Genomic DNA, 10,729 nt, shown 5'->3' on the forward strand with positions numbered 1-10,729 from the left:
CATGAAGAACCACGGGATGCAGGAGTTGCGGACCAGAAGGAGGGGTCGAGGGTAGGGCTGATGAGGGACGTGATCTGTTAGGGAGAATCAAAAGAGATTGCAGCCAGCGACGCTGTGAGTAGTCTTCTCCTACAAGTCTTCATTCAACTCCATGATGCCGTCTTCCCTCCGCTCTACGCTGCTTATTATATCTGTACAAAAACAATACGAGGATAACAAATGCCCTTCGACTGCAACAGCTACTACGCACCGTCACCGCCCGCTGATTCCGACGTATATCTCGAACAATTTCACCTACACTGTCAAATACTTTCCTTGCACGTCCACATAAAGTGCCTGCGTGAGCATTTTCTCCTGGCTTTGATTATTTTCAAGTTTCAAATCCCATTCTTTTGGAAAACCAACTTCAAACTCCCACGAGCGCGCAGCGCTCGCCGTATGTCCGTCACGTTGTTTGCCAAAACAATGTGATCCTGACGAGCTTGGTTCCGCAGGCCCACCGGCCAGATGCCAAGTGTGCATTATGCGCCTCGCTCGCGTCGTCACCGTGTGCCACGACAGATCCTGCAGTCGGTGTGCTAGATATGGGCGGACAACGTGTCTGCGAATTAACGTTCGTTACGGCTGGCTCATATGCAACGGGTTCGTGAAGAAAGATGGCGATTACTTTGCTATCTCACTCCTATACGCTACCTTTATTCTGTAAGGCCACGAGTCGCTTTGAGCGAGGCCCATTTCTGACAAAGGAAGGCCGCAGATTAACACAAAGTGGATGGCCAGGAGGCGCACACCAGGAGACACACTTCGCTATCCGCTGTCAGAGCAGAGGCTCAGCTGTCCTCCACGATTTCGGTGTCGAGCAAATGATAACTCAGAGTGCCTTCTTGAACACATTCTTAATGAGGTACGCTTGCTGATGGAGTCGGGCACGCGATACATCTATCGCCAAGATTGGTGCCGATCTGCGTCCATCGAGAGTAGCGCGGGTGCGTGGTGGCGCTAGTCTCCCGAAGGCAGCAACGTTGACGATTCTCCTTCAACCTCCGACGTGGTCTCCGGATATCCGTATCTAACGGTGGCGCGTCGTCTGTACTTAACTTGTGATGGATCGTTCCATTGTCGCAGGCTACTCAAACACACTCCGATCACATTTGCGCCGTGACAAGCGTGGTCGTTGCCGGTCGTGGCCATGGTATCTAGAGGCTGGGCTGCGGAGCGATCACTAATTTGATGTGTGTAGCGCTCTGCTCATAGAATGAAGTATTGTGTAGCTCAGTGATCGCAATGACGGCTCGTCTGCCACCACAAAGGTTCATACAAGCGGCCTTGTAACTCGGCCACAATGCGATCACGTGTCTATATCGCGGAGTTCCATGGCTTCGTGGCTTGCAGCGTTGGTTCAAACGTTCACCAGCAGAGGTCACTATCACAAGCTTGTTCGAAACTCGGGGCCACAGTTTGTGGCATTAGTCTCCAGTACTTAAGCACTTTCTCCATTCCTGTAAGTGATTCATTCAACATCTGTTCTACTGCTCCTGACATGTCTTCGCACAAGATAGCCAGCACTCAACGTTTCAGTGCGATGGAAATATCCAAGGCACCGGCTGAATACGCTCTACTTGCTGAAGAGACTGAGAACGACTTTCATGGACCTATGCTTATTACAGAATTCTTTGACGCTTTCATGAAGACGAAGGATGACAAGAAACCTCCCAAGCGTGCCACCCAAATCTTCAAGAACATACCTAGGGTCGGAAAATTTGAGGATCACTTTGTGCATATATATTCTTCTTTGTTATTAGAGACCGATGTTGATTATATCGTATTCACAGAAAGATGCTGTCGAGGCATCTGGAATTTGCCAGAAGCTGAGATTTGTCAACACGACTGACGATCTGGATGCAGACTTCAAACGCAAGCCAGACATGGTTGCTTACAAGAGATCTCTGCAAGGCGGTGATGTAATTGACTTTGAGCTGATGGAACTGTGCATCGAGCGCAAGCCAGAGACTAAGGACCCATTCCAGGATCTCGCTTCCAGTGCGACCTCTGGCGATACAAACACAGTCTTACATCGCTCGCAGGAGGTGACCATGAGTCGAGGACAAATCTGTTCCTATTCAGGCTTGCAGCTCTCGGCGCAAAACCGGTTCTTCCTGTTCACTGTGGTCTTGCTTGGTGACTATGTTCGCTTCATTCGATGGGATCGCGCGGGAGCTATTGTGACTGAACGAGTCAACTGGAGGAGAGACCCTACTCATCTGATTATGTTCCTTTGGAGGTTCAACCGTTTCAATGACGTGCAACGTGGACGAGATACATCGCCCACAAAGCCCATGGCGAGAGACATCAAGAGGGCGAAGAAAGCATTTGACGAACGAGCCAGGTTTCTGGCTAGGCTCCTAGGCGAGGACGAAGAAACGGCCCAATGCTTCTACTCGTCTGATGCCACCTTTCACCAGTTTTGTATCACGGACGACGACACGCACCGGAAACACTATTTCATCGCGTCGAAACCTCATTGGCAGAGCGGCAGCCCGTTTGGGAGAGCCACAGACGGGTACATTGCATATGACATCACTAGACAGAAACTTGTGTATCTGAAGAACAGCTGGCGGTACTTGGAGGATGGGATCGAGAATGAAGGAGCGACCTATCGGCACCTCGAACGATCAGGTGTGACCGGGATCCCGACGATGATCTGCTCTCAAGACATCCTGGGTCAAGACACACGGACGCACGAGTACAGTTCAAAAGAGTGGTTTTGCAAGACGACGAATCCTCCGAGGCGACACAGGCTCCATCGGTTAGTTCTGGGGGACATCGGACGGCCCTTGAGCCAATTTAGATCGTCAAAAGAGCTCGCTAGCGCTATGTGCGATGGGATGAAAGGTAAGTCGACGATGTCTTTGACACCTCGCATGCTTACCAACGTCTTTCTGTGCAGCACACGATCTGGCAATTAGATTGGCACGCGTGCGACATGGGGATCTCAGTGCCGGCAACATTTTGATATCTGATTCAGGCAAGGGAATCTTGATTGACTGGGATCTAGCTATGAGGTTGCCAAGCGAGGATAATCAAAGGGTTGACACTCAGGGGCCGCAGGGACCGACGACGAAGTGGCAAACGGTGCGTCATAAGATAGCCATGTAACTCGCCTCAAAAACTGAACTCCTGTTTGCAGGGAACTTGGCAATTCATCTCGGCGGCCCGGCTCATGGATCCTGACAGCACGCGCCATGAACTTCGTGATGAACTGGAATCTGGTCTTCACGTCTTGCTATACACCAGTGTCCGCTATAGGGCCAGCCACCTTACTGTGGCGCAATGTAAGTTGCTCAAGAAAGCATTCATCGAGCATTTCGACAGCAGATCTGCCACCGTGCAAGGGCGAACATCCGGAGGACGTGGAAAATACGAGTTTTTTCAACCAATCGGGCCTACTGCATTGTCTGAACTAGGCCTCGAAAAGTTCCTAAGCACCCCGCATGCCAGCCTCATCGAGGCGCTTCGAAAATTATTCGTTCCACTCTATAGTGCCCCGAGAGTGTTACAACGGATGCGAGACATGGATCAATCTCGGGACTCTGCCCTCGAAATCCTCAAGACTTCGGATCGATTCATAGCAATCATCGAGCAGCATCTCGAGATGGACGGATAGATGGAGAATGATGTCAGCGATGAGCTGCATGGCTGTGATCAATTCTTTACTGAAGCACGAGGCCTGATATTTGCGGCACGGCGTAGCTCGTTGTTGAGGGCTAACATAAAGCGCGGCAGTGGCTCTGCGGGTATGGATAATGCGACGCCAGCGTCCCTCCCCTTTATGGTCGAATCCAATGGGGAAGATTAGTACGCTTGGTAACTTGACATGCTAGTTTTCCATCACAACTTATGCTCTATGCTTTTCAATCCTTCCTCCATGTATATGTGATTATATGTCTAACATCTCATATTTCACTCAATATGTCCTTCCCTGAGATTTCTAATGTCAATCTTGTCTTGTTCACCAATAGCCATAGGGCGCCTCTATCCTGGACCATGCACCGTACTCTACCAGCAACGCGTTCGACCTTTCGAACCACCAAGCAGGGCCGGCATCAGGTTGCCTCAGGAATTCCGAGTGGCAGGCAGACGTTGTAATCACTTGTTATGATAAATGGATGTTTCAAAGAATTGGAGAGTCATGGCGGCTAAAGGGAATGCAGATCAAATTCGCAGCAGCGTCTAGCATTGTACTTATCAGATGTTTATGCCGACTGCTATCAGAGGAAATCGGATGAGAAAATAGTTGTCATCGGTTGCACGGCTTGGAAAAATTGCGCGGTATGGAAGAGCTGCATGGCAATCCTGTGAAGATTTTGCGCATACGCAGCCACAGACAAACAAAGCGCAATCCTATCGTCGTCCCAAGCAGTATCGCTCCCATACGGTGATCTCATCTCTAGTGAGGTTGCTAGCCAAATCCCAAGCAGTATTGTCCCCATACGGTGGACTCATCTCTGGTAAGGCCGTTTACGGTGTCCAGAGTTTGTTTGTCACAAATGTGGGCCTATGGTGGGGAATACCACGTGTAGTGTTGGATTCGAGGCAAGGATGTGAAGAGAATTAGACTTGAAGGGCGCAGCGAGGAGCAAGGAGGAGTCTGACTCCTTCTCCAAGTCTGCCCATTCGCATGCATGAATATACATCAAGACCACAGCTGATATATTTGTCGGGTTGCGAGATATATCCATGATGGTAGTTTAAATGTCATTCCAGATGGTCCACAGTTTATTGTTGTTGCGGACAATATTAAGGCGCTCTGCACCTCCCAGTATTTTACTTTCAAGGTTGTTGCGGACCTGCTTCATCATCATCATGGAGTATCTGTGGGGAAAGATGTTTTTGCACGCCGGATCATTCGTCAGTTATGTGCATAGGGCCCTAGACCAGACTTTACCCACTCCAGATTCCACTGAGGCATGATGGAGAACAGTTTATACTATATCAAACCAGATAACTTGTAATGTCTCAATGTTGTGAGACTGCTCAGTTTAACGCCGTGAGGTAGGCAAGTCAGCAGTTTAACGCCGTGCTATAGGTGAGCTTGCAGTTTAACGCTATGCCATAGGCAGCTGTTATCGTCTGACTGTGTCCCTTGAGTCACGATAGGCTTTTCCTTCCAAGGATGAAGGTAGTTTACCATCATTTCGGACGTCATCAGTGTCATTTTTGTCAAAAATGATGTTGATGAAGATCCATGTGCCAAAAGGGACAAATAGTTTACCATCATTATGGACGATTGGGACCCAGGGTTGCCAATCACAGCTCCTATGCGGTAAGGAGCAAGTATTTTAACGTTATTGCGGATGCACAGTATCTTGCCAAGGTTGCCACACATGGTCCTTGTTCTGGAAAGGATGGTAGTTTAACGTCGTTTTGGATGTTAGGTGACATCTTTTGTGATTAAGATGCCACCTTATGATCCCTATACGAAAAGGGACATATAGTTTACCATCATTGCGGATGTGATGCCATCTCAATCTTGAGATGACATCCTATGATCCCTATGTGGAAAAGGGACAGTAGTTTAACATCGTTTCGGACACATTGGAGCTGGAGCAATAATTCCAGCTTCAATATGATCCCTAGAACAAAGGGATGGTAGTTTAACATCATTTCGGACACATTGGCGGAATAGACCTTTTCCGAATGAGTGGCCAGCTCTCATTGTTTTTCCGCGATGTGAGCCAAAGGAAGTTATGTGATATAGCCTTCCTAATTAGATACTTGACTCGAGGCACATGTCCTAGTTGCCTCCTGACTAGGTCTTGGAGTGGAATTTCTTGTACTTCGACTCCAGGACTAGACTGGGTGCGCCATGAAGAGATGCGAGCTCTTCTATGTCCCCAGACCCCTCACTTGGATTTGAACCAAGATGACCTGATGTTCTTTTACCAAAAAGCGAGTGAACACCAAAGTACTTTGACCGCTTATAGGCAGGGTTCTGCGGCGCGGATCCTCCCAAAAATCCGTGCTTCACCAGAATACACCCACACTCCTTGGGTCAATGGTAGTTTAACATCATCTCGGATGAGGGGTAGTTTTCCATCATTTCGGACGAGGACTATTTTAATGTCATTATGAACCCTAGTAGTTTATAGTCATTGCGGATCAAGCCTTTGGTAGTTTTACATCATTCTGGATGTAATTTTGTGGCCTTGCATTCCTTGGAGGAAGCGCATTAAGCAGAGGTATCCTGGACTCTACTTATCTCATGTGTCAGCAGTAGGATCCCCTAATATGGAAATGATCCTTTAAAACTGGAGATCTAAAGTGGGATGTCCAAAACACCAGTCAGACCTTGACTGTGAGGGTTCACTTAACTAGTTATGCATCATAATTCTTGGCCTCAGTGATATGCTTGAGGTGGCTCTAAGTGCCGAGCACAACACCAAAACAACCTCTAATGCAGGGGTGCTGGAGCTAGTATCTAATACATAAGGAATTGTTAGTGATGACTTTAGAAATCGACGGCGCACTGAGAAGCAGCATGGAGTATGAGATTATAGTGCCCGAACGGTTTCAGGACCGCACCAAACACCGACTGAATGTTTGGTCGGTCATATTGGGGATTCGGTCGGTAACGAGAAGGTAGTGTCGCAACCGACAACTACGTGCTTCAAGAGCCACATGGGACTCTGATAATATACGAGGGGTACGAGCAAAGCGACGAGTATGAATGCGAATGAGGCCAAATGACAAGGATGACAAGTTTTCGGGAGCTGACAAAGACGATTTCGATGGTTGAGACGAGTGCAAATGAGCTCTGAACTGTGGGGTGCGAAAGCTGGTTTATTCCAGAGTTGTATGTAGGGTTTTTATAGTAAACAGTGCCCCTAAGTAAAATATCGAACACAAAATAAGAGTAGATGTCAAATGGGTGCCAAGCCCCAGCAATCAGAGAAGATAAGAAGGTAGGTAAGATGTCCATATGGGTTCTGAAGGTGATAAGGTAAAAAGGTAATCAGTGATGTCGAAATCCCAGACGTTTGGGATCCGTCACCTGAGTGCAGGTGGCCAGAACAGGTATTGGCAAGCCAATGGCAATAAAGAAGAAGTAATGTACAACCAGGGCGGCCAAGTCATGGTGCAAGATTGCGTTTGACCGACCATGTGGAAGTCGGGAAGATAAGCAATAAGGACCAACCAACTCACGGAGCACATCGGCCAATACGGAATACTGGCTCTGATCTTGTAAACACCTATCGTAACACTCCTATGCAGTCATGGTAAGTACGTGACGTATGGGCAAACTGACCCAAGTGCTGCTGAATGTCCTTCGGAGGGTTGCGGTCGGTCGGGTGGGGATCGACCGTGTTTGGTGCAAGTTAGCATCTTTGGTACTTGTCGAGCGCTGTTCAGTATCTCCCAAAAGCTTCCCAAATACCTCCCTTGGACCCTAGCGCAGGTGCATGTTCATCCTCAGACTTGCAACCAGTTATGTATGGGCACCTTTGTTGTACCAAGATGAAGAGCCAGCTTGTCGACACCTACAAGTAGATTTTGTCATGTAGAGGGTTCCCTAATGCAGAAAAAACCCTGTAAAACTGAGGATCTAAATGGGACGCTCAGTGCATCTGTCAGATTACTCCTTGACAGTGAGGATGTAGAAGAATTCTGCCACAGGTTGTACGTGGAACTATGCCCGCTTGTGTGCCCGTGATTCTTACCATCATTAGAATCAGGATGGGTGGTCAGGTACTTCCCCTGCCTTCTTGTCTTTTCACAGTTTTAAGACATGCAGGTCCAATAGTTTAGACATCATTCCAGACATGGGGTAGTTTAACATCTCTTTCGGACGAGGGCATATAGTTTAATGTCATAAGGGATGAACCCAGTTTTATGTCGTTGTGGACAAACTAGTTTTAGGTCATTTTGGACCCTTTTCAGGTGCTTCTGGGTGAGGAGTTCCTCAACTTCCTCACCCTTCTTTCTTTTCCTGTCGACGCTCGTTAATAGTCATAGGGTCCTTGATAACCATCGCCTCCTTCATTGGGTCAATCATAGGGATCCGTATCGTTGTAGTTTCCCAGATCATCTAAAGTGTCCCATGCATCGAGCTCAGATTGAGTCCAAGAGCGATTTCTTCAAGTCTCCAAATCAGTGCGGCGAGCTCTGCAGCTACCTCGTTTATCCTGTCCCTCATCTGCACGAAATTGAGTACCAGTAGGAGGTGTTTCAGGCTGGTATTGAATACCCTTGCTAATAGCTGTTCCGCGTTGGAGGGTTGCCTGACTTCCTTAACTTCTCCTTCCTTCCTTTCTTTGATAGACAGGTGGTTCCTCCTCATTAGTACCACCCTGGGATATGGGAATATTTCATACCTGGTGAGAGGAGGAGGTCATGAGATTGCTACGTGCTGTTTGAACCTCTCGTTGTCTTGGAGGAGGGCGTTCTACAACCATGTACGGAGGCCTTCTTGAATTTGATACAGGTGTGGGACGTTCTCTGGGATGTGGTACGTTCCAAGTGACAATGCAGAAAGGGTCGGTTCTGCTTGGTTGGACATCCCCCAGTTCCCTGGAGAAGAGGAGAGCTGGAAGGAGCTCTTGGTTAATATACTAGGAGAACTCATCGGGGTGGATGAGGAGAGCTCGTAGTCATCCATCATTGTGTTCATACCAGGAAGCTGTGTCAGGGTCAGTCTAGAGGGCGAGTATTCTTATCTGGAGACTGGCACTAGCCAGTAATCGAGGTATGTCACTATTTTCATTTCCGGGTTGCCCTGCCAAAAGGTTAGCAAGTCATTGGAGGGCCATAGCTGTGGCCGTTTGTATTACCATGGAAATGGTGTTTTGCTGGAGAAGCATGTCCACGTGTCGTTCCAATTCTCCGGAGTGAGGATTTGCACGAGGGGTAGGTCTTCCCATGGAGCTGGGAATCTGTCCACCAACCAGTACTGGCACGTATGTAGTTCCTGGTAGAACTGATACCGATTCAGTTATTCCATGGCTAGGAAGTTGAGTTGCAGTTCTTGCTTGTAGTCCTGAGAGACCTACAACTCCAGCATTCAGTATGATTCCAGCAGGAGGTGGAACTCTAGCTGGTGGTTTGCTAGCACTTGGCGAGTTTTGGTCATCAGAGCCTTCATGCCATGGTGCATCTTGGGAATTCTGCCTTGGCAATAATCAGTGGGTCCTTTCCCTTTCTTTGAACTTGGCTGAGTCCTCAGCATCATCATCTGAGAAGTTGTTAAGACCTGGGGTAAGAACAGCGATGGTGGGTTCTGGGTGGTGAGGACTGGTTCCTCTGTCAACTCGTCCGGCATCAGATTGATGAGGGCTTGTTCCTCTTTCTACTCGTCCAACATCTGGATTGGAGACCATAAGGACAACATCGGGGGAGGAGTTTCTGGATGGAGACAAGGCATTGTGGTCATCATAGAGAAGCATTCAAGTGATGTGATGTATTTTTAGGATGTTCCCGGATGGGGTTTGCTAGGGTATTGGTCATGGAACTCCTTCATGGCTTCTTTCACTGTTCCTTTCAGGAGGGCATAGAGTTCCCAGGTGTTATCTGCTTCGGGATATCCCACCTATTTGACCAAGTACTTGATTCCCCATCCTTGTTTCTTCAAATCCACGATTGTCTCCACTTTGTAATGTTCTTTATTGTTTAGTACTTCTGGTAATGGCCTTGCAAAGTTTTCCCCATGCGCCTTTGTTTCTCTGTATTTAGTGAGCATCGTGGCATGGAACACCGGATGGATTCTCTAGTGTTGGGGAATTTGAAGCTTGTACACCAGGGTTCCTACTTTTGCCAATATTTTGAAAGGGCAATACCTCCTAGGGGCAAGCTTAAACTTAGGATGGGTTGTCCAGATATGGGTTCCTTCTAGCCATACTTGGTCTCCTTCTCCCCATTGGGGGAGTTTCCTGTGGATATCCCAGTCTTTGGCGTATTTGCTGGCTATTTGTAAGCTGGCAGCGGCTTCTTCCTAGACTTCTGTGATTGTTTTAATGCATTCAGCTACTGCGGGTACCTTTGTCTCTAGTGCTGTGTCAGCTGAGTAAGGGGGATTGAAGCCGTACAGTACTTTGAAAGGGGATTTTCTAGTGCTTGAATGTTTTTGTGTGTTATGCAAAAACTCGGCAAATGGCAGAAGGTCTACCCAGTTATCTTGGTGGTAGTTGCAGACATCTGGAAAAACACCCCCTTGTATTAGCTCCAGATTATATCTAATAGTGTCTAAAAGTATCTAAAAGTGCTAATAGTATCTAAAAGTGTCTAATTTCCTAATTGGGAGCAACACATTGTGAGCATTGGATTGGTTTCTAATTTCATGATATTAGCACTAATTCTATACTAAGAAGTCTTTAATTAGCAGTAGAAAGTAGTAAGTACTACTGCTCTATCAGTGAGAAGGTAAAGATGTGGCACATTCTATACTATTTCAGCATATTACTCTTCTTCATATATGCCTATACCATTATCTTGTAGCTCTTTTGCTGACTTTCCGGCTGCCTTTACAAGGGATATAGAAAGAGAGAAATGTGCATTGATGCCCTCAGCCACTTTGTTGGCAGCTTGGCAGCTGCCACAAGAGGCTATGAAGACCTAGGTACCTTGTCCTTGCACACATGATCATTAAAGTTGTCATTGTTAGCCAATGCCTACTACTGGTCATTATAGGACACAACATGTGGGTTGGACTTAGGGATATGCTATATGCAGCCTTATA

The 10,729-nt window shown here is 47.5% G+C and overlaps 4 protein-coding genes across 4 annotated transcripts; 2 read left to right on the top strand and 2 right to left on the bottom strand.

Annotated features, from left to right (window-relative positions):
* The first annotated feature begins 404 nt into the window (after positions 1-404).
* Positions 405-1,390, top strand: HETIRDRAFT_146058 (uncharacterized protein). Its single transcript, XM_009543861.1, has 4 exons — positions 405-440; positions 495-702; positions 758-986; positions 1,126-1,390. The coding sequence occupies exons 2-4, from the start codon at positions 634-636 to the stop codon at positions 1,224-1,226; spliced, it is 399 nt and encodes a 132-aa protein (XP_009542156.1). The 5' UTR covers positions 405-440; positions 495-633; the 3' UTR covers positions 1,227-1,390.
* Positions 1,391-1,432: 42 nt separating this feature from the next.
* Positions 1,433-4,014, top strand: HETIRDRAFT_150264 (uncharacterized protein). The gene is made up of 6 exons (XM_009543862.1): positions 1,433-1,501; positions 1,556-1,774; positions 1,833-2,892; positions 2,948-3,132; positions 3,188-3,319; positions 3,341-4,014. The coding sequence occupies exons 2-6, from the start codon at positions 1,583-1,585 to the stop codon at positions 3,662-3,664; spliced, it is 1,893 nt and encodes a 630-aa protein (XP_009542157.1). The 5' UTR covers positions 1,433-1,501; positions 1,556-1,582; the 3' UTR covers positions 3,665-4,014.
* Positions 4,015-8,443: 4,429 nt separating this feature from the next.
* On the bottom strand, positions 8,444-8,918 carry HETIRDRAFT_448436 (uncharacterized protein; the record flags this gene model as incomplete). The annotated part of the gene is made up of 3 exons (XM_009543863.1): positions 8,444-8,677; positions 8,729-8,773; positions 8,829-8,918. 3 exons carry the CDS (start codon positions 8,916-8,918, stop codon positions 8,444-8,446), a joined length of 369 nt encoding a protein of 122 aa, XP_009542158.1.
* A 665-nt stretch (positions 8,919-9,583) lies between these two features.
* Positions 9,584-9,754, bottom strand: HETIRDRAFT_43394 (uncharacterized protein; the record flags this gene model as incomplete). The annotated part of the gene is made up of 1 exon (XM_009543484.1): positions 9,584-9,754. A coding segment is annotated over one exon (171 nt), but the record flags the coding sequence as incomplete, so codon positions are not given.
* Positions 9,755-10,729: the final 975 nt, after the last annotated feature.

This window comes from Heterobasidion irregulare (genome assembly GCF_000320585.1).
Source record: "Heterobasidion irregulare TC 32-1 unplaced genomic scaffold scaffold_02, whole genome shotgun sequence".
NCBI lineage: Eukaryota > Fungi > Basidiomycota > Agaricomycetes > Russulales > Bondarzewiaceae > Heterobasidion > Heterobasidion irregulare.